This window comes from Miniopterus schreibersii (genome assembly GCF_964146895.1).
Source record: "Miniopterus schreibersii genome assembly, chromosome: 1".
NCBI lineage: Eukaryota > Metazoa > Chordata > Mammalia > Chiroptera > Miniopteridae > Miniopterus > Miniopterus schreibersii.
In genome coordinates this window covers 117,687,197-117,711,482 of record NC_138101.1, presented here as the reverse complement: position 1 = coordinate 117,711,482, position 24,286 = coordinate 117,687,197, and the positions used below count along the sequence as shown (strand labels likewise).

General features: G+C 34.6%; 1 protein-coding gene across 12 annotated transcripts in view; it reads left to right on the top strand.

The window, feature by feature from the left end:
• The window catches only part of WAC (WW domain containing adaptor with coiled-coil), an 89,402-nt gene that overhangs the window by 41,477 nt on the left and 23,639 nt on the right, over nucleotides 1–24,286 (top strand). For 7 of the 12 annotated variants that reach the window (XM_081159951.1, XM_081159947.1, XM_081159950.1 and 4 more), the window contains exons 4-7: nucleotides 11,297–11,403; nucleotides 17,990–18,105; nucleotides 18,692–18,804; nucleotides 22,551–22,859. In XM_081159951.1, the coding sequence (XP_081016077.1) occupies nucleotides 11,297–11,403; nucleotides 17,990–18,105; nucleotides 18,692–18,804; nucleotides 22,551–22,859 (645 nt within the window). The remainder of the gene's footprint in view (nucleotides 1–11,296; nucleotides 11,404–17,989; nucleotides 18,106–18,691; nucleotides 18,805–22,550; nucleotides 22,860–24,286) is intronic. The other 5 variants (XM_081159953.1, XM_081159952.1, XM_081159958.1 and 2 more) reach the window with 1 other exon arrangement.

Below are 24,286 nucleotides of genomic sequence, written 5' to 3'. Positions count from 1 at the left end.
GTAGCTTCTTACTATCCTGCTACACAACCATTTAGCCACACCGGCCAGGACCTTTCTAAATGGTGCACATATGGAGCCAAGATGTTCCAAGATTGTGACTGGGCTAGTGATCCTTAATCCCACACTACCCACATTGCAATAAGAGCAGCTCCTGTTTTAAGTGTTGGGCCTCCATTCATTCATGTATTTTATTTTAGTGTCTTCTGACAGATTCGAGCACTGTTGTAATTACAGGGATTTTAGTCATCCCATGTCAGGCAAGGTCCCTGTTCTCAGAGAGTTTCTCTCCTCATAGAAGGATACAGACAATATAAAGTAGATAAACAGGATGGCTTCATACTATGATTTGTGCTATAAAGAAAATAGTGATGGCAGGGAGCAGAAGGTGGCCAGGGAGAGACTTTTTTAGGGTGTGGCTTGTGACTTGACACTTGAAAGATGAGTAGCCAACCATATAAGGAAAGAATTCTATGGCTTAAGGTTGGGGGGAAATATTAGACAACAATTTTTCAAGAAAGACTCCTCTTCTTTAGTCTTTTATGTTATCCTTAAAGATACATACTTTTAATCTGCTTTTTCATGATGCACCTGGTACTGTTCAAAAGCATCAAAAATAACTCAAAAGCAAAAATACAATTCTTAATTTTTTAGATCTAGAGTTCTTGTACAGAAGAATAAAATCTGTTTTTTGCTTAGTTTGGTTTGTAAGGCCATTTAGTGGCCTCTAGTTTAATTTAGTTTTACACCACTTTTATTTCATACAGGAATCTCCTGTTCTTGTTAAACTAGTTTTACTCATTGCCCTCAGAACTCTTGTTATCCTGTGCTTTCTGACTTTCATGCCATTGCTCATATCGTTTCCCTTGACTGAAGTTTATTCTTCACTTAATTGTACCCAGTTAAATCTCCTCTTCTGTTAGGTAATCTTTGTAGTTTACTTTCTTAATGTAACTGAGAATTTAAGTGTATGAAACATGAAGGCATTCTATATACTTAGTTGAAGATTCCTTTGCATTCATTTTTCATCCATTCTTAGATTGAGGAGTTCCACGAGGCTTCCAAAGTTGAAATCATCTACTTCTTGCTCCATTAGACTCAGAAGGTTAAATTACTTGTAGAGAGATCTACAGGAATGCCAGGACCTTCCTCTTGTTCTCTTTTTTTGCTGTACTGTGTCTCTGAAGGCATCAGCTTGGCAAAGTATAATACTCGGTTTTTCAATACATTGTCCACCACTCACCCTTTCCGATTCTTACGATAATTTGATAACTTTTTCTAAAACCACTTTTGTTATTTTTCATACTAACTTTTTTTCTTGAAGGGATGCTTTCATTACACTAGCTGCTTAACTAATTTAAAAACAAGAAAACATGAAGTAGGTGAGATGTACTGTAATTACACTGCTTAAAAATAGCTAGTGAGGAGTGGTGTGTGCTATGATAGGAGGATTGTATTGGATGAGGGTCAGGGAGGGCTTTTGTTTTTCTAAAGAGTGGCATTTAAGCTGGAAGAATGGCCAAAAAATGGCCAGGCAGAGAGTGACAGAGGGGAGGAGACAGGAGGATTTAGGGTAGGAAAGAACTGAGCATGTTCTCAAAGAACTCAGCACAGTTCAGCTAACATGCTCACTGCACATATGAGCAAGGTGATGAGTGCTGCAGGTTAAGGTTGGAAAGGTAAGAAGGGCCAGAGGAACTTGAATGGCTTCCCTCTCTGTTCATTAAAATTGAAAACACTTGTCATAATCTGAGATACCTGTTTAAAAGATTACTTTGACTATTCTGTACAGTGTTTTGAAATGTAAATGAGAACTAGTGGGAGAGCAGTTAGAATACTAGGGTGAACCTAGGGAATTTACTGGAGTCAGTAAGAATGAGGAGATCCTTACTTATTCTACAAAGCCCTGTAATGCTGTTTGTTGGTCTCAAGTACTGAGATCACTGAAGAGTCAAGACATGTGTTGATCATTTTTCTAAGCAAAGAGTAGTAGTATAAGGCACTGAATCTTCAGGGTATAAGCAGTTAGAAATCTCTAGCATTTATTGTTACTTTATTAATAAAGCCTTCACCAATTACTCAAATAGAAGGGAGGATAAAAGTCTTAGTCTGAAATATTCACTAATTCCTTTAGTGATGAAAAGTCAGATGGCAGAGGTTAGTAACATTCATAAGTATAGCATTTATTTCAGTCTTGTGATATTTGTAGTCCTACACACTGTCAACCATACCCTATTTGATAAATAAAGGTAACCATAGAGGTTAGATGGCCTCATTTTTATTTAGCAAGGTGGAGGCAAAATACTGCATAGCATGTAGCAGTACTTTTTATTGCTGAATAATATTCCATTGTATAGATTTGCCATGTTTTGTTTATCCATTGATGAGTTAATTGATATTTGGTTTGTTTCCATCTTTTGGTTAAGGATAGTATGCTATGACATTTGTGGACATAGGTTTTCATTATTTTTAGACATATATCTAGAAGTAAAATTGAGGTCACGTGATAATTTGTTTTACCTTTTCAGGAACTGTCAAACTGTTTTGTTTCAAAGTAGCTGAGTATTTTACATTGACAGCAGCAAGTTGTATGAGGGTTTAAGTATATATCTTCATGGGCAGTTATATAGTCTGTCTTTTTTTAAAATATATTTTTATTGATTTTATTTCAGAGAGAGGGAGGGGGAGAGAGAGAGAGAAACATCAGTGATATGAGAGAGACATTGATCGGCTCCCTCCTTCCCACCCCACACTGGGGATTGAGCCCACAACCCAGGCATGTGCCCTGACTGGGAATCGAACCACGATCTCCTGGATCATAGGTTGATGCTCAACTGCTGAGCCATGCCACCTGGACATAGTCTATCTTTTTGACTATATCTATCCTAATGGGTGTGAAATGGCGTCTCACTACAGATTCCATTTGTATTTCCCTAATGGTTAATGTGTTGAGCATCTTTGCATGTCTTTTTTAGCCATTTGTATGTTTTCTTTGGAGAAATGTTTGTTGAGATCTTTCACTCATTTTAAAATTGGTTTATCGATCTCTTTTATTGAGTTGTAAGTCTCTACTAGTAGGGACTAGATAAAAGTTCTTTGCATATGACTTACAAACATGTTCTCCCATTCTGTGGATTGTTTTCTTGAGGGCGTCCTTTGAAGCGCAAAAGTTTAATTTATCAAATTTTTGCCCTTTTTTGCTTGTCCTTTTGGTGATGGTTTATGCCTATATTTTTTACAGTTTTAGCTCTTGCGTTTAGGTCTATGGTTCATTTTTAATTAGTTTTTGTATACAGTGTGAGGAAAGGGGGTCCAATTAAACTTCATTCTTTTGCATGTGCACATTCCCTTAAATATTTTCTAAAATCCCCATTTTTAGTCTGTAGATAAACAATATATGCTACCTACTACACCGTAAGAATAGGAGAGAGATGGATGGCTCCAAAGGAAATGATGTAATGATGTAAATGTCACAAAGATGGTTTTAATCTGTGTAAATATTTAGCATATTTATTTGGGATAAACATAGGATAGCAGTGCTGTTTTAAAATGAGCTTTATTAATGAAATCCAGTGAGAGCTGCTGCATCTTTAATTTATCTGTGTTAGTATGAAAATTTTTGGTCCTAGCTGTTAACAAAGGAATTGCCTTGATACCATTTGTTTGAATTAGATACAAGCGCAGATGTATTGTATGGTAATGAGATTGTTCTAAGTAGTGAACATCTTAGTAAAAATTTGAAACAAAAACTAAATACTCTATAGTACAATTTGCGTAACAGTTACATCCCTAAAAAATTCAGCATATTGTATAAAGCAGAATTAGGTACGGGGCTCAGCTCAATTATAAGCTGATTTTTCAGACATGGGACAATTCTTTTGAGAAATGTCCTACGCACAGTAGGCATCCCTGGCCCCCTTTTTCTTAAGTGTCAGTAAACACCTTCATTTAGAGCAGTGCTGTCCGGCGTATGCAATTTAAAATTTTCTAGTATCCAACATCTGGAATTAATTTTAGTAATATATACTATTTAACCCATTATGTCAAAAAATAGTTCATGTAATCGGTATAAAATACTAATGTGCTGTTTTACATTCTTTTTGTACTGAGTTTTTGAATCCAGTTTGTATTTTGAACGTACAGCACATCTCAATTTAGAGTAGCCACATTTAAAGTGCTCAATAGCTATATGTGCCTAGTGGCTATCACTGGGATAGCACAAAACTAGAGTGAGTAACTCAATTACAGGGGACTGTCAAATGCAAGCCTGTTGTTAACACACACATCATTTTATCCATTTCTCCCCCCCACCCCTCCCCAAGAGACATAGTCTGGTTACCACAAAGTTTTTTTTTTCACCATCATTGGCTCATATACAATTGGTAAATTGGAGAATGACACCAGTAGAAACTGAAGTTGTGTTGGTTTATACATGAAATTTTTTTAGGCAAGGAAGATCAGAATAGCAGGATTAGGATTAAACATTCAAATAGAAAGGAAAAAGCCTCGACCAGCTGCTGCATAGGCAAGGCACCCAAAGAAAATTTAAGCCTGCTCCCTAGCTTTGCATGGCTCCTTGTCTGTGGGAAGCTGCACTTTCTTCTCTGTTCATGGTAACTAGACTCTAGTCAGTGCTCAGAACTTTACTTCCATGTTCTCAGCCTCAGCAAACGGCATTTTTGTTTTAATGTTTTTTGCATTTTTAATAGCCCCTGCAGCAGTCTACAACCGGGCTGAGCTGCCTGCCTTTGCTGTTGAAGTTTTTGTTTAGTGTTCTGGTTATAATAAAGTTGCATAATTTTGAATGATTTGCTCCTACTCTTTTTCCCATAAGGCTTTGTTTTTACTGTGCAATTTTGTAGAATTCAAGGTGTTTCAAGAAAACATGTTATGGCAAAAATACCCATTACAGACATATGGCTTTCTTTGTGAAATCCCTTTATTTTAAATGGTTGTGGTCTTTGGTTTTGGAGTGATGAGGACAAAAACCAATGGAAGGCAAATCAGTACATTACTTAGATTGAAGTATGCCTCAGATACTGACTGAACCAAACAATCTTGAGAGTGCTTAAAAAATTTAAGTCTTGGACCCTAGCTGGTTTGGCTCAGTGGTCAGAGCATCAATCCAGAGATTGAATGGTCCCGGGTTTGATTTTGGCCAAGGGCACATACCTAGGTTGCAGGCTCGATTCCCAGCCTCAGGAATCACTAGGCAGTTCCATTTTTAAATTTTGAGGTAACTCCATACTGCTTTCCACAGTGGCTGCACCAATCCGCATCCTCGCCAACACTCGCTGTTTGTTGTTTATTTCATGATAGCCATTCTGACAGATGTGAGGTGATACCTCATTATGGTTTTAATTTGCATTTCTCTGATGATTAGTGACATTGAGCATCTTTTCGTATGTCTATGGCCATCTGTTTATCCTCTTTGAAGAAGTGTCTATTCAAATTCTTTGCCCAATTTTAATTGAATTGTTTCTGGGGGAGGGGCTTGGTGGTTGAGTATTATAATTTCTTAATTTTGGATATTAACCCCTTATCAGGTATATCATTAGTGACTTTGTTGTCCCATTCAGTGGGTTGTCTTTTTATTTTGTTGTTGGTTTCCTTTGCTGTGCAAAAACTTTATTTTTTAAAATATATCTTTATTGATTTCAGAGAAAGGAAGGGAGAGAGAGAGAGAGAGAGAGAAACATCAATGATGAGAGAGTTGTCATTGCTGTCTCCTGCATGCCCTCCACTGGGGATTGAGCCCTCAACCCAGGCATGTGCCCTGACTGAGAATCAAACTGTGATTTCCCGGATCCTAGGTCAGTGCTCAACCTCTAAGCCATGTCCAGCTGGGGTATGCAAAAACTTTAGTTTGTTGTAGTCACATTTGTTTATTTTTTCTTTCCCTTGCCTGAAGAAATAGATCAGAAAAAAATACTGCTATGAGAAATGTACAAGATTTTGCTGCCTATGTTTTCTTCTAGGATTTTTATGGTTTCAAGTCTTTAAATTCATTTTGAGTTTATTCTTGTGTATGGTATGAGAAGGTGGTCTAATTTCATTTTTTTGCATCTATCCGATTTTCCCCAACACCATTTATTGAATAGATTATCTTTACTGTACTGTATGTCTTTGCCTCCTTTGTCAAATATTAATTGACAATTAAAGCATGCGTTTATTTCTTGGTACACTGTTCTATTGATCTATATGTCTGTTTTTATGCCAGTACCATGCTGTTTTTATTATTATGGCCTTGTAGTATAGCTTAATGGCAGGTAGTATGATTCCTCCAGCTTTGTTCTTTCTTTCTCAAGGATGCTATGGCTATTCGGGGTCTTTGGTGGTTCCATATAAATTTTTGGAATATTTGTTCTAGTTCTGTGAAATATACACTTTTGGTATCTTTATAGGAATTTGGTTGAATCTGTAGATTGCTCTGGGTAGGATGGACATTTTAATGATGTTAATTCTACCTATCCATGAACATGGTATATGCTTCCTCTTGTTTGTATCTTTAGTTTTTTCCTTTAGTGTCCTACAATTTTCCAAGTACACGTCTTTTACGTCCTTTGTCAGATTTATTCCTAGGTTCTTTAATTTTTTTAATTTTATTTTTTTTGTAAGCGATTCTTAAGGGGATTGTTTTCTTAGTTTCCCTTTCTGATAGTTCATTATGCAACTGATATCTGGATATGTTATTTTGTATCCTGCTACTTTACTGAATTCATGTATCAGTTCTAGTCGGGGGGGGGTTTTCTAGACTCTTTAAGGTTCTCTATATACAGTATCATATCCTCTGCAAATAATGAGCTTTACTTCTTCCTTTCCAGTTTGGATGCCTTTTATTTCTTTTTCTTCTCTGACTGCTGTGGCTAGGACTTTCAGTACTATATTGAATAAGAGTGGTGAAAACAGACAACCCTGTCTTGTTCCTGATCATAAGGGAAATGCTTTTAGTTTTTGCCCGTTGAGTAAGATGTTGGCTCTGGGTTTGTCACAGATGGTCTTTATTACATTGAGGTATGTTCCCTCTCTCCCCACTTTGCTGAGAGTTTTTATCATAAACTGGTGCTAGATTTTATCAAATGCCATTTCTGCATCTATTGATATGATCATGTGGTTTTTTATTCTTCATTTTGTTTATGTGGTGTGTCATGTTTGTTGATTTGCAGATACTGTACAACCTTGCATCCCCAGAATAAATCCCAGTTGATCATGGTGTATGATCTTTTTAATGTATTGCTGGATTCGGTTTTGCTTATTTTATTGTGGATTTTAGTGTCTATGTTCATCAAGGATGTTGGCCTGTGCTTTTCTTTCTTCATAGTGTCTTTATCAGGTTTTGGAATTAGTATAATGCTGGCCTCATGAAATGAGCTTTTTGGGAATACTTTGAGGACAGGTGTTAAATTCTCGGGAAGACATCCGGTCCAGGACTTTCGTGTTTTGGGAGTGGTCCTTGAAGTCTTTCATTTAGTATTACTCAGTATACCTTACAGTTATTAGTAGAAGGCATTAAGACTTAATTTCTAAGTCTGAGGATCTGGTGGTGAATTCTGGTGGTTGTCATGTTCTGAATAAGGACACAAGTACCATAATATATATTGCCCCTCAGAGGGAAAACTATTGTTCACCTTTTGAAAAGCTGGTTGTTTCCCAGCCTTGTTTGATCACTTAGAATTGTCTGTACTTTTCACTTTCCCTCTTTTCCACCTCCCTTTTCTAAGTGGGAGGTCAGTCTTATTTGATTAATTCTCCCTTCTTGCTCAGTCAGGTGTGTTTGCTACATTTTTTGGCCAGTTTTGCAAAGTACTTACCTAGGGCTCTGTTTTACTCAGACTGTGGGTTTTATCTTTTGCACCCTTATATCCATCCAGCTTCTGAAGTTTTAGAGGATGCCACGGAGGAATTATTCTGCCTTTTAAATATTGAAGATCCTATCAAGTTAAAAATCATAGGATTTCTTTCTTGGAAACCTTTAAGACTTGCTTCTTACTACTTTTTTTTGCATGTACTACTTTTCTCAAGATACTTTTAATTAAAAGTAGCAAGTCTTTTTTGGTAATGTACAGAGAACATAAAGAGTACACTGGACCATATGTACAGCTTTTGCTTCCATGACTTTGTTGGGCCAAACAGCATACCTGAAACTCTCACTGGCACTATGTATTATCTTCATTTGTTCACTTGAGTAATCACTGGATTTAATTTTAAAATTCTGAGTTTAAGTTTTATGCATGGCTCTATTCCACAAATCACTTCCTGTTTCTCTCAGCCTTAGATGCTGCCATTATACTACTACTTTTTAAAAAACTTGTGTTCTTATCCTGAAATACACAAATTCATTGTGGGATAGGATGCAAAAAATCATGTGAGTTTTAAAGATGAACAGGAGATTTCAAAGAATTTGTGTTGTAGCACTTTATAGGTATGGCTCTGGAAGATCATAACTACCATCATCATTACTCTGAGCCTGGAAGGGTGTGCATAATCAATTTGCTTGTGTGTTACTTCAGTTTGGAAAGAACTACATGGAGAAATTAAAAGGCTCAAATGAAATACCCCCAAAATGCTCTGGAAAGTAATATAAAGTATAGCTTTTATTATAGAGAGTTAGCTTAGCTAATTATAGTCATGTTATTCAGGGGCATATCTGCCTCCCTTTAGTTCTTAAGCACATTCTTATGGCTGGAATCAAAGATCTGTTGCCTCTGTTATCATATCATGCTTTCTGTAAAACTTACCAGGCTGGTGGAAGACATACCATTTCTTCAGAGGTTAATAATTGGGTGCTTGTCAATTTTTGAATTTTTATAAAACTAAAATGAAGTGAATTCCTGGATCTTAACCTCACAAGAGATCAATAGACCTCATTCCTAACATACATTATGTTTATAGAGTATTCTGCATATCATGCCTTTTAATCTGTAATGTGGTACTTTTTTTTCTTCTCCATAGATTTAAGCTATTTCATAGAATGTTTTACTGAAGAATGTATGCAAATAAATGGCAGGGCATCTAACCCAGGGTTCCTAATGGATTACTCTGGAGTTCATTTCAGTCAATAAGATTGGCCTTTTTTTTTTCTTTTTTTTACATTATTGCTGACATATTTATGGAAATTTTCATGACAATCTCAACTCTACTATTAGTGTATAAGTATGATATTCTAGTAGTCCATATTACTAGGTGTGTTTCTTATTTTTGTAATCAACTATAAACCTGATTTTTAAAAATTTTATGAGTTACATCTGAAAAGTACGAATTCCTGCGTAATTTCCTTTAAAACTTGGGAGTATTAATTTTTCTTTGTAACTGATAAGAGGACTCACAGTACCCAGTATATAGTCATTATCACAGATAGGATTTATTATCGTGAAAGGATGCAAAGCGTAATTAAAGGTAAGGGGCAAAATCTGGAGGAAACCAGGTACAAGCTTCCGAGAATCATCTTCCAGTAGAGTTACACAGGACATGCTTCATTCCTTCAGCCATGAATTGTGACAACACTTGCAAAATGTTGTGTACCAGGGAAACTTACTAGAAATTTAGTACCCAAGACTTTCACTGAATTTGGCTTATTAACATAGGCACCTCTGCCTAGCACTTACCAAAAGTCCGGATTCTTGGTAGGAAAGCAGATGTTAAGCATAAATCATATTGGCACAGTGAGCAGCTCTTACAGTTACTGTTGTGGGGATGCAGTAACTGAAATCTTGGTTCCCACATGCCAGTCAAGGGCAAGCTATACAAGCAAGCTTTTCTAGGGATAGCAGTCTTCAGCCTGCTATTTTAACTTTTCTGTCCATTAAACTTATTTTTGACCAATTTCTAATTGATTTTTTTTTCATTCATACAATGTTTATTGAATAATTTATAGTCTACTTTGTTAAAATAGTTTAGTGTTTTAAATAAATACGTACTGTACAGCAAAATAAAATTAAAAATAAGTAGATGAAGAAACCATCAGGTATTTCAAACTGCAGGCTTGTTGGGAAATTTCCTCTTTGGTACCACCTAAATTGTTCTCAGTAACTAGGTAACCCTCTTTTGTATTTTGTTACGTCACTGGCTTTATTGGGTTTTTCAGTCTGCTTTTAGCTGGCCCCTATCCAAGGTTAAATCTTGGCCATTGCCCTTTCTCTTGCCATACTCTTATTTCATTCTGAGTTAGTGCTTGCTTATTATATGCAAGACAAAGTTAAGAGTCCCCTACTTTTCACTTCTAATGGAAGAGACTTCAAGATCCACTTCAGAATCCTAGTTCTACATAGATCTGCTCACCATTTCTACTTGAATATCTAAAACCTTATAGTCATTTTCTGTCTGTCCCAGTTCACCTTTTTTATCTTTTTAGTTTTTCCTGTTGATTGCAATAGTTAAATGTGTTCTTACTCATTTCTACTCATAAAAACTTATTCTGACTGCTAACTAATTTCTGGACCATTTAAATTGTTCTTCCCTCTTCCAGTTTTTGTTCATTATAGTGTAGCCTCCATACCATTGCCAACTCAGTTAAAAACAAAAATATAAACAGTTGAATTACCTTGATGCTGAAAAATAAATATGTGGAATGAATTGAAATACAATTAGATTTATAGTAAACCTTTTTGTATCATTAATCAGTGATTTTGCAAGTCTGGATTTTTATACCTTGGCTTTTCTTAAGACAAGAAAAACTGTCATCCCTGATGATCTCTGTGATGTGTAGATTATTCATAAAGCTTATGAGTTACATTTAGACATTTTTTAGGTAGAGTTGATCCTGTTATTAGAAAACTTCATGACATTTTTTTATGACCTTGAAAGGAAGCACCTTCCATGAGACTTAACTTTTTGAAAACTTGATATTGTTTTAGTTGGAGAATTGGTGAAACTATTTATGAAACTGAAAAATAATTGCAAAAACATTAATTGGATAATTGTGAATTTCGGGCCTACATTGTTGAATTTGTATGCCTTTTTTCCTCGATATGTGTTGTGTTTCTGTCATTCCCTAATAAAACTTTTAATTTTTAAAAAACCCTAGAAGTTGCTAGAAATGAGGTTTCGCTCATCTAATTATAAATAACATTGTTCCATAGGATTAGCCGTGTAGCATATGTACTCATTAACCCACATCTTTAGTAGGCTCACAAATACTTTATGTATTAATAAAAAGCATGAATATGTATGTATTCCTGATACTATATAAAATTACTTGGGGATTTACAATGATATATTTAAGATATATGATATGATAGACACCAATTTAAATTAAACATGAAATAAAACTTGTAATTTATTTTTTATTTATTTTTTTAAGGGACCAGTTACTCTCCACAAGAAAATTCACACAATCACAGTGGTCTTCATAGTTCAAATTCACATTCTTCTAACCCAAGCAATAATCCAAGCAAAACTTCAGATGCAGTAAGTATATAAACACACTTGATTTTTTTTTTAATTCATTGCAAAAACAAAACAAAAACCCCTCACACTAAGTCTTGTTCAGTCTAATGTCCTAAAAAAATGTTTTTAATCTAAGTTAACCTTTTCTTAATGTATTTGAACTACTGAGATAACCTTATTAGAACTGAGGATAGTCTGAGGACACCATCTTGATATTATTTCATCAGCATTCCTTTATAGAGCAAAATTTTACCATTGAGATATAAAGAACCTTAGATTGTGAAACTTCTATAGCTAAACTGGTTTAGCTTGAGCTCTTCTTTCCATAATATATATATATATTGAGGATCTACTGTGATTGCATACTCTGTTAGACCCTAGTGACATGTATTAGAACTTCTTCTCAAAGTAAGTTCTGATACATTTATTCAGCAAAAATTTAATAAGGTTTTAATTTGTCAAGCATATGCTAGTTTGTAAATACATAGAACTAAAAAAATGTGGCTCATCTTAAAGGAACTGTCGGGTCTGTGGTGGAGACTGAAAAAGAAACAAAACAGTGTGAAATAGTATAGCATGTTTGGAGAACTATAGGATTCTGATAATATGGTAGAATAAGAGCACTTCAGGTTACAGAGATAAGTGGGGGTCAGATCACAGAGTTATGTATCTTGCCGAGGAATATGAAGTTTATTTATATAAAGGCACTGGAGACCTACTGAATGATATAACTGGTGAAGTAACATCATATTTGCAGTTTAAAACATATTTTATAACTGTGTGGAAAATACATTATAAGAAGGAAAGAACAACAAAAAGGCTATAGAAGTGTAGATTGAATCCAACAGGTTTTTGTCTTGAATATCTGAGTGATCATTAGACCTTAACTGGCATTGAAAGACCCTCTCAGGGTTTATTATTTGTCTCTAGTTGAAACAGTGAGGATAGTACAGTTCCATAGAAAACTGAGACATCAATGATAATTTCATAAAAACAAATGTGGAATAGTTTTAAATATTGTGGTAATCAGGGTGTAGTTGGGAAAACTGTAATACCAGCTGTTTTTAGCACAATTTAATAACAGTTTCATACATAGGATTGATTAAGCAGTACTGCAGGTATTGAGAACTGAATAAAACCAAAAGGGACACTGAAGGGAACACATATATGGTAACCACTCCTTTGAACTGAGGAGCAGTAGGAAGAGGTTGGGGTTATCAGAACTGAATAGCTTAGAGGAGGAGCCCTGCAGAGCTGGTGATAGTGCCATTGTCTAAGCTAGTTCAGGTTTGGGGCAGATAAAAGAAAGCTGGAAACTGAACTGTGTCTTATAGGCTTCTCCTTTCTCCTGCTTTTTAGTCTTTCTCTAATGCCCGCTGTTGGCAGAATCTTAACAGGATGCCAGCTGGCTAAATAGAATGTAATTTGCATTATTCTAGTCCTAGCATCACAGAACAGAATATAGGCAGGGGCAAGAGCTTGATAAACTATTACAGGTGTTATCATCAAACTGCTTGTGATGAGTCATTTTAAATGAGACATATACAGGATTTTAGAATGATTAGCTGTGTTTGTGTGTGTGTAAAATGGTTTCATTAATTCACAAAATGACACCTCTAAAGTTCTATTTATCATTCACAACTCAGATTTGGTGTTTGTGTGCTGTTAGGACAGAGGCAGGGCATGCAGACAAGACATTGTTTTGGTTAAAAAACACAAAAAAACTTACTCAGGGAAAACAAATTTTGATTATTTTGACTTTTCAAGAAATGGATTAACAGTGAAACCAGAAAGAATAAATAATGGGCATCAGATAGCCTTGAAAGAGTCAAATCATGAAAGGTGTCAGGGAATTTAATTATAGAAGTGGAAACTGAAGACCGTCACCAGAATGGATTTGTTATGTGTTTTTGGGGTTGTTTTTTTAATACTTTTTAAAAAAATAGGTTTAATCTTTATTGTTGAAAGTATTACAGATGTCCCCTTATTTTTCCCCCATTGGCCCTCTCCACCAAGCCTTCCCCACACTGTTTTTTGTCCATGGGCTATGCATATAAGTTCTTTGATTATTCTCTTCCCACACATCCCCTCCCCCCTTTCCTCTGAAATACATCAGTCTGTTGCATGTTTCAATGTCTCTGGATCTGTTTTGTTCATCAGTTTATTTCATTAAATTCCACATATAACAGAAATCATGTGATACCTTAACATTATGTGTTTTCAGGATCAGGATTCCCCCTTACTGTAGATTTCAAATATAGGTATATAATTAACCTATAAGTAGTGGTCCTTTTCATTGTAATGTACCCAGCGGTTATAACACATTGGTTACAAACTAAATTTAATCTTACCTGAGAAGAGGGCTTTCACATTTCTGAAGTTTTCTTAAAAACTTTCTTTGCTTAAAATCACTTCCAAAAAAAGTTTTTGAGTAGTGAGTATAACATAAAATCACCTTTCATCTAATATTTTCATAATGAAAAAGTAAGTGAACAGATGACATTACTTTAACCTAGGTTAAAGTAAGGAATAGCTTTTTTTTTTTTTAAAGGTGTTTTCCTCTTTGAGGTATTCACGTTTTAAAACTGTCTTTGAAAATCAATAACAATATTATTTAGATTACTACATAGACATTTGGTTAACTGTTGAAAGTCAAGTTGAAATTACTTTATTTTTTTAGTATTAGATTAAGATTCACATGTAGTTCCCTCCTAAGTCCTATGATGAACATTTATTTTGTGTTTAATGCAGAGCCTACCTAGCCCATGGTGAATATTTAAGAAAAGCTTGTTGAATGACTCCTCCTCTGTAATCTAAATCATGATAGGACTTACAGGTATTATGCAGACTATTTTAGATAAGTTATGTGTATTTGTGGTTTTTATAAAAAGAGGCCTCTGGATTTCTTCATTTACAAAAAAGTTTTTATTTCCTATTTTAAAGACATTATAATTGAAATCTTTCCTTCTGAGTATCCTTCACCAATTTTGATTTGCTGGGAAATGTTTTAAATTCAACCCTGGAGGACTTTGCATTATCTTCCAACTCCTCTTGTTACCAGTTACATACCTTCTGCATATTTTGGATCTTTTAAGTTTGAGGCTCTCAAGATCTGTTCTCTGTAACCAATCTTGCTTAAAGATATTTATTCTACTTAATTTTTTTTTTTAAGGAAATTTATTAGAGAACTCTTAGGTCTCCATGAAATTCTTAGTTACATTGGATGTCATCTTTGATGTTATTATTTTATGAACTATTCTTTATTAACAATTCATAAAATAATTCCAGGATTGACTTTTTCCCCATAGTTTAACTTGGAGAAGTAGTAGTCAGACATGTTTTGAAGTGAGTAGAAAGGAAGGTGCTTTTAAGAAGAGAAAAGCAACATTCATAAAAGAGTACTAAAGAACATTTTTAATTGAAGGAGAGCAGATAAGTGGCTTAGTAACTGTTCAGTGCTAGTCTTTTAGAGGAGCCATTTTTAAACTTTTAGTCTCAAGACTTCTCAGCATTCATGGACATTGAGAGCTTTTGTTTATGTGGACTCAATGCAGTATTTACCATATTAAAAATTAAAATTGATAAATTTGAACCATACTTAATTCATTTAAAATCAGTTATAAACCCATTATATGTTAACATGTAATATATATGTGTATTAAATATTTTTATTTTCTTTTTTGTGTTTTGTTAATCCTCACCCTCGGATATTTTTTCCATTGATTTTTGAGAGAGTCGAGGTGGGTGGCATCGATTAGTTGCCTCTCTCATGTGCCCCATCACTCTGGGATCTAACCTGTGACCATTTGGTGCATGGGCCAATGCTCTAACCATTGAGCCACACTGGCGAGGGCTTTTTTTTGGAGAGAAAAGAAGGGAGAAGGGGAGAGAAACATCTATATGAGAGAGAAATATCTATTGGCTGCCTCCTGCATGCCGCCTACTTGGGATCGAGCTGCAACCCTGGCATGTGCCCTTACCAAGAATCAAACCAACCTTTTTGGTGCATGGATGATGCCCAACCAAATGAGCCACCCAGCCAGAGTGACATATGTAATATATTTTTATGAAAAATATTTCTAAAACAAAAAAAAGACATTAAACATCTCTTTAAATGCCTGGCTTTTAATAGAAGAAGATACCTAGAATTTCATGTCTTCATTCGGTCTTTTGTAATCACAAATCTGTACAGTTTGAGAAAACATTGTATTCTTATGATAGAATGAGGAGAAAACCAGTCATCTTAGTTTTATTATGAAAATAGTTTTGAATTTATGAGATGATCTGGGAGTCCCTCAAGGGTTCCTGAACAACACTTGGAGAACTGCTGCTTTATAGCATATGTTGGCAACTACATCAAGCCTAATTTAGAAAACTTGCAATTTTTGCAGGCCTTTTGTTTGGTTAGTTCTTAATTTTAGACTTTTTTAAATGAGAAGCTTAATACCTGAGTGTCTAATATATAACATAGTGATAGTATTGATAACAGCTCATTGTATATTTGAAATTTGCTGAGAGAACTTAAACGTTTTCATCAAAAAGAGTAAGTATTGTGTTAACGAGATGGGCGAAAGAATCCATTCACAGTGTAAATGTATATCAAATCAAATAGTAATTTAAGCAAATTACTATTTTATTTGTCAGTTATACCTCAATGAAACTGAAAAATACAGTAGAACAAAATTTAACACCTGCTGTTTGTTGCACATTAACATTTTAAAAAATTATTCCATTAAAGTTTTTCTCCCCCCACCTTAATCTTTTTTGAGGATGGAAGTGGGGCGGTGAAAGCTAAAGTTGTTGGTATGTGATTATAATGCTGTACCCTGGAACACATACTTTTACTAACCTAAGATTTGATAGGCAAAATCAGTGCAGTATAGTAGACCCATGCTCATCAAGGTTCTGGTCTTTGAACTTTTAACTGTTCTGAAGTTGTGCCAGGATATAATTATCATTAAATAAACTGTGTAGTTTAGTTGATTGAATTTTTTTCTTAAAGCAAGACTTTTGACTAGGGAAGCAGTATTCTGATGCAAACTCATCATCTCCTCCAAGACAAGCAACAGGTTGCAAACCATCTCTGAAAAGCACTGGTCTGAACCGCTCTCATCTGCTCTGGTGTCTTCTGTTCACCTGCCTCAAATCTCATTCTGTTGCTTCAGACCAAATTAGTAATCCCAATATAACCACTTGCCAAGCAAAGCAAACCAAATTTTCCAGATATATTCATACAAGGGCTCAGTTTGTGTAATAATTTAGGTATAGGGAGCAGTGGGTGGTGAAGAACTTTTGAATTTTGCCTTCCAAGATTCCTGCAGCCTGAATTCTGCAAGCTAGGAGGATTGAGCATTAACTCTCTGCTGATTTTAGAGGTTTGGAGGCACAGGGCCGATTTCCAAGTAGCTTCATTATTTTGAGACATAAACTTGAGAGTATAAGTATAGCAGAGTCTGCATTATTTCTTCAAGTACCCTGAAAATTAATACGGCATTTCCAAAATTGGTGTTGATTTAGTGGAAATAGTGGAATATGCAAACCTGTGTTTTGATCCTTTTTCTACTACTAATTAGTTTTGGGACCTATCCTACTTGGTAAAATTAAAGCTGAGTCAGCAGGCATAAAAGTTCTTTTCTCAAGCTTTAAAATTATATCACTCTACACTGTGGTGAATCCAGAAGAAGGATATGCTACCAAAATATAACATTGCATTTTAATCTCAAAGCTTTTTTAAAAAAATAGCTAAATTCATCTGAAGTATACTTGGGATTCTAACAGATTTCCTGTGGCCAGTGCAGGCACTTAAACTTTTACTTTTTGAGATCAGTTCCATGAAAACTGGGCCGTTCAGATTTTTCTAATTTCATTCTAATTTTACAGTGCCTTTAAAATACCTGCAAGAGACTGTGTTTAAGAACTTTCAAAAGACAGAACAGTTTCAGTTACAGGAAAAATTTGTGACACTGCTGATTACTATTATGTGAGATAAGGTTTAGTGAATACCCATCTCATGTGTTTTGAAGGTGAAATAAATTCATAGCCCTTAATTAGATTTGTATTTACATTTTAAAATCTTTTGCTTTTTTTTTCTCCTCTGCTAAATAACAGTAAATACAAGCGGGTTGTTCTCTATTACACTTTATGTGATAACTATTGTGCCTTACGAGTTTAGAACTGATGTGCTCTTGTGCCATCAAATCAGTTAGGTGAGAGAGTTCTCTTAACATCCCCTCACCCCCAATATGACTGGATTTCGGCAATTAAAATGATCATAATGGGGAACTTTTGTAATGCTTTTCAAAAGTCAAGATGCTATGAAATTTTCTTCCTATGCCTAGTAAACTAGAATTTATTAATTGTTTAATTGGATATTTATTAATCTGCTTAATTTGATATTTTATAGGGTTTTCCATTGTTATCTTTGAAGGTTTTCATAGGCTAAGGTTTCCTAAAGTATGTATTTTGATAATTACACCTAGATCAGGGCACCTTTATCTTCATAGTCTTTTTCCATATGTATACTTTGAAAGCCATTGACATTCTTGATATTTCATATCAAGTGATTAAACAGTATTAACATTTTCTAATTTTTAAAAATATTTTTAAGCCTTATGATTCTGCAGATGACTGGTCTGAGCATATTAGCTCTTCTGGGAAAAAATACTACTACAATTGTCGAACAGAAGTTTCACAATGGGAAAAACCAAAAGAGTGGCTTGAAAGGTATTTGCTCTTAATCTAATTGAACAGTATTTCTCATTCTTGATTCTGTAGGTTAACATCTGAGAACATTAAACATTGTAAGTTTAGGTTTCTTATAGTGATATTTACTCTTCGTTTTAATTGCAGTGACTGGCTCATCATCTGTGTTTGCCGTAATTTCTTTTTACCTTAAAAAAACTAGAACAGACACTAATCAACTGTCCACAAGGGCCTTGTGAACAGTTGGTATAATTAATTTAAAAATTTATATTAGTCTACATTTACTCATCTTTCTTATAACTTGTAATAGAAACCTTTATAGTTCTTGTAGGAAAATATGTTTCCTTCATATATATAGAATTAATACTGCAGAGCTTTGGTTGTAGGATTAATGGCATATAAATAATTGGTATAATATTGCCACCAGTGAGAAACATTAATGTTTTGTTTGCTTCATCCCATCTGCTACACCAGTTAAGTAATATTATGGCCATATTCAGTTCTTTTATTTTGCATATACCATTTTGTTGAACATTTTAGCCAGAAGTTTTATATGTAGATTCATTGTACCTAATACAATTATTATGGGTTTATTTTTTATTTTTAGAGAACAGAGACAGAAAGAAGCAAACAAGATGGCAGTTAATAGCTTCCCAAAAGATAGGGATTACAGAAGAGAGGTGATGCAAGCAACAGCCACTAGTGCGTTTGCCAGTGGAAGTAAGTATTGTTTTCTTTGAAACAGTAATGATGTTTGATTCTTTCCTGTAGTTCATTTATGCTACAAGTCTAAATGTATAACCATTTATATATGTAAACTAAAATAAATAGAAACACATAGGGTTTCCTTTACGTTGGATCTATTCCCCTAACCTTTACCACTTTGTTTCCTGAAAAAGGAAAGTATGCACAGTGGAATAATGCACACATGTATTCATTACTATCCTTAATGGCTGTAATGGCATTAAGTTGATAAAAATAAATTAAATATTGTGTTGTAGATTGACTTCTTTTTAAAACAGGAGCTTCCCCTTGCCCACCCGCCACCTCCCCACCCTGAATTGTGTACTAGTTTATGGGCCCTTTATCAAATTTTGAGAAGAATTTTTAGGTTTGTTCTAGGAATTCTTAGATTTTTAAGCATTTGAATTTTTCCTCCTATAATTCAAAACAAAAAAGTAGGGGATCTGTTTAGTCTTAGTAGAGGACATTAATATTTTGATGGGAAAAACAATTTGAAATGAAACAGTAGCATAGTTCTGTGGAACTGAATGTTTAAGATATATTTCTTGGAACATTTAAATTTTTATATTAGTGGAATTGTACTCAATTCTTAGAAAACAAAATGCTTTAAAGTACTAAAGTTAGGAAGTTAGGAATATTGTATTTTGAGATGGAAGACTTGGGTTCTAGTCCCATTTCACTTAATATTTTAAATAACTGTGTCTTTTTGCAAACAATTAGAAACGAGATAAAGGCTTTCCTCTCCAGGTTTTTTTAAAAAACAAAAACAAAAATAACAAAAGCACCCAGCTTGTGGGCCTCTTGAACAAACCGTGTGGGGAGGTGTGGGTGGGTATTGAGGAAGAGTGGCAAATGGGTATAAAAAAAAAAAAAAACTTCTTTAGTTATTGGGTTAGGCTTCTCCACTTACTGGCTCATGGTTTCCAGAGAGGAAGAAGGTCAGAGCCTAGTATGTCTGCTTTAGTCTTTCCAAAATAACCTGTCATTTAAGTCATTCCTCCTCCATTGGGGTAGAGTAAGTGAAGGGGGTAATTCGAGATCTGATAGAAATATTAATGGAAGTGAAAATATATTTTTTGCTTTTTAAGAAACCATTTTTAAGAAAATCAAATAAGTTGTGTTAATCCCATGACCCAGAAACAGTTGGGGACATAGAATTTTTTTTCTATCTGCATGTAAATGTGTACATGTGTCTCTTCCACCAAAAATAGAATTGCATGTTACTGTTCTTAATCTTTATTTTCAGTAATATTTCAAGGGTATGTTTTCATATCAATAGCTCTGGGTTTGGTATATTGACTGCATGGTATTCTATTTTTAGATGTGCCGTCATTCATAAATAGTCTTCTATCCATGGATATTTTAGGTGGTTTTTAGCTTTTTCCTATTGTAAACAATGCTTTGATTCCTGTCTTTGCTCACTTATCTGATTACTTCCTAAGGTAATGTTCTAGAAGTGGCAAATGATGGTTCAATAGGTCTTTGTTTGTGTTGAAATATAGTCACTCTTTTTGAGTTTTAAATAATGTTTGAGAAAGGACCTTTGGCCATATTGTTGCTTTTTTTTCAAGTGGTCAAATGAACTGTACTTGGTGTGGTGTAGTAATAGTCAATAAGCCATTTAAATGTTTAACTTTCTCTATCCAAAAAATGTTGACAGTTTTCACATGTGACCAGTACATTGGTGTTCATGTAGGGTAAAACTGAAAGCTCTGTAATTCCAACTGCCAATAGAAAGAGAGACAGAGAGAGAGAGAGAGAGAGAGAGAGAGAGAGAGAGAGAGAGAGAGTGTGTGTGTGTGTGTGTGTGTGTGTGTGTTGTATGGAGAAATAGATCTTAGAGCAGTTTTGGGGTTTTTTTTGCAATATAGCAAATAATGTTATTCAAACTTGACATTGAAAATTATGTAGATAAAATGTTTAATTTGATGTTACTGCTACTAGATTATTTTTGTCATCTTGAATATGTGCATCATGGAGTGTTTGCTCGATTGTTAGAGAAACCTTAGCTTGGGGTTTCTCAACAGTAATACCAATGATACTTGGAGTCAGGTAATTCTTTGTTGTGGGATGCTGTCCTGTGTTGTAGGATGTTACGCACCGTACCTGGCTTCTATATTCTAGATGCCAATACACACCTCCCTTCTCAGTTGTAACAACCAAAAATGTCTCCCAACATTTGTGAAATGTCCTTGTTGTGGGGGATGTGCAAATAAAGTCACTGCTTTAACTGTTCTATAGAATTGTGAATAATAGAAAACTGTTGCAGCTGTATCTTTCTCAGTTCCTATAATGCTGCTGCTGTTTGGTTTTTTTCCCAAAGCTTACAAGTGTTAGAAGAAATATTGTCTTTAGTTTTAATCTGAATATATTTACATTTTGACTGTTGTAATCATACAGAACTAAAAGGGATATTTTTGTGTGTGTGTGTGTGTCTATGAAATAAAAGTTCTAGGTAATCGAGTGACAAGCTTGGTGGGAATTGGGCATGGTGTTATTTCTATTATGTCTGTTCCTAGAAGTTTCTATTGTAGTAATCTTTTCAGGAAGACCCTAAAATAAAACTTTAAGTTTTATGTACATGCAAGTTGATAGATTGAAGTTTTTTGGCAGTACCTTTTGTTTTGGTTTAATATGTAGGAGTTGTGCACTGATGAGTTGAAAACTGACTTGTAGTTTCAGCATACGTCCTTGTTTGTGCTGTCTTGGTCTCTAGACTTGGAGGAACTGTGAATTGGAAAAAACAATACAGTATTCAACAAGGAGGGCATCCTTTGGTAATATTATCATTACATAGAATATGCTTGAATCTTAAAATGTTTCTCTACTTGGAAACATAATAAACGTACTGTTTTAATTCTTTAGTTACTGATTGGACTGTTGTAATGTAGGCTACAGATTTTTTGATGAATTCAAATTTTGTTACCATGATTGTTTAATTTTTCCTTCTTTTATACTCTTTGTGGAGGCAAAAATACTCCTGAATTTAAAAGTTTTTTTTCAATTTAAATTGGAAGAAGATCTGTTCTTCAAGTAACTAAAAATAGCAAATAGATTTTTTTTTTTAACTAAGCTGTGCATGTAGGACTCCTATTTTCAGATAGCATTATCTATAACTTGATTTTATAACTACTTCTATTTGTTTGCATTATTAAAATATTAATTGATTAATTTATTTACTTACTGAATGCACAGTTAATTCAGGCATCCCAAAATGAGGTCATTTAAGTCCTAGTACAAACTACTTTAGAGCCCACTAATTAGCTGCTTTAGCATTCAGAAAGATCAGACTAATAAAGCTAATCTGCCTTTGCCGGTTAATCATTGTGGACAATTCATTTAATTATTATAACCAAAGGTCAATGTTTTAAAAGAATGGACCATATTTACTTTTAAAATTATTAAAATATTAAAAATTACTTAAGTATTTTTAATGTTTTATTTGAACAACTGTGATTCTAAAGAATCCAAAAAAAATTGTAGTCCACTTGAAATCTGAGTATAGATTAGTATTTATAGTTGAGCCAAAATTCTTCCAGCATTTAGATATTTATATGCTAGTAGTAAAACTGCATATACTAACTGGGCTTGCAGTTTTATTAAAAGTACAAGTATGTTGCTAAATTAGCTGATGTTCAAGACAGGATTCTAACATAATCTTTTTTCTTCCCCCTTCCGTCACCGTCATTCCAACATCTCTTTTTTCCAACTGTGAACTAAAGTGGAAGACAAGCATTCCAGTGATGCCAGTAGTTTGCTCCCACAGAATATTTTGTCTCAAACAAGCAGACACAATGACAGAGACTACAGACTGCCAAGAGCAGAGACTCACAGTAGTTCTACGCCAGTACAGCACCCCATCAAACCAGTGGTTCATCCAACTGCTACCCCAAGCACTGTTCCTTCTAGTCAATTTACGCTACAGTCTGATCACCAGCCAAAGAAATCATTTGATGCTAATGGAGCATCTACTTTATCAAAACTGCCTACACCCACATCTTCTGTCCCTGCACAGAAAACAGAAAGAAAAGGTATGCCATTATTACTAGATGTGCTGCACGTTGAACTATATATAGTTTCTTAATTTCTGATTATATTACATTATTTCCGTTAGCTTAATAAGACTCTTAATTATAAATTCTTATTTTTAAAATCTGAGAATGTTACTGCATACATGTAGGTCTAGAGTTAGCCATATTTAGTTTTTTATTTAAATTTTTAATTATGAAGCCTCATAACTGTTTTTTGCCTTTTACACTTTAAAGTCCAGTACTTAATTTATAATACTTAGTAATGGTTTAAATAACTTATCAAATCCAAATGACTGTCCCTTCATATTTGTGTAATTTTTGTTTTTTTGGTGATAATTGTCATGATGGTTTAGTTTAGAAATTGTCTCAATTTTCTATTAATTAAAACTTAAGTATGAATAGAGACATTTTTAAAACTCGACATTTTTATATAATGTTCAGTTATTGGTTTCAGCTTGTGAATTAGAAAACTGATGGGCCACAAGATAAGGAGTCTTAATGTCTGAAGAGTAGAAGTTAAATTTTGCAGCCCAAACTATTTATCCAACTCAGTGCTAATAACCATACAGTGTTCAAAAAAGTTGTAACAACTACTACTTGGGAGGTGAGACATAAAGAGAAGCAAAGCGTATTTGTATTTGCCTAGGCCACTCACAGTCCTAAACTTATGCTTTATATTATGTTTAAGAAACTAAGGAAATGGCCCTGCCCACTGTGGCTCAGTGATTAGAGTTTCGGCTCTCGAACTGAATGGTCATGGGTTCAGTCCCCCATCAAGGGCACATACCTCAGTTGCAGGTTTGATCCTGGCTAGATTGGGGTGGGTGCGGAAGGCAGGCAACCAATCGATGTTTCTCTTTTGCTCTCTCTCCCTCTCCTCCCACTTCCCTCCCTCCCTCCCTTTCTCCCTTCCACTCTCTAAAAATCATTAGAAAAAATATCTTTGGGTGAGGATTAAAAGGAAAAGGAAAGAAACTAAGAAAGTGAAAAGACAATACATAAATAAATGTGGGTAGGCCAGTTAGCAGGCTAATTACCTGATTAACATTAATAAATGTCAAGGACAGACTTTTAAGTGTTTTATGGGTTTAGGAGATGCTGCGTGGATATAATGAGATCCAGCCACACATGGACCTCAAGCCACATCTGAGCTGATCTCTCCTTGACCCCCACCCTATGCCTAATCTTTTCCCCTTCTAGAGCCCAACTTGAGGGCCAAGGGTAGGTGTACAAATCATATTTATCCTGATACAGAATTAAATTAACAGAGAGAATTCTTGAGAGATGAAAACTGTGTGCCCTTTATAAAGGATGTTACGGTTTTTCAGTTCTTAAAGTCTATTTCATTTTACTTGTTCATTTTAACACTTTTTAGCTCTCACCTCCTTTTTGAAATTCCTTTCTTTCCTGTCATCTGGGATACTGCT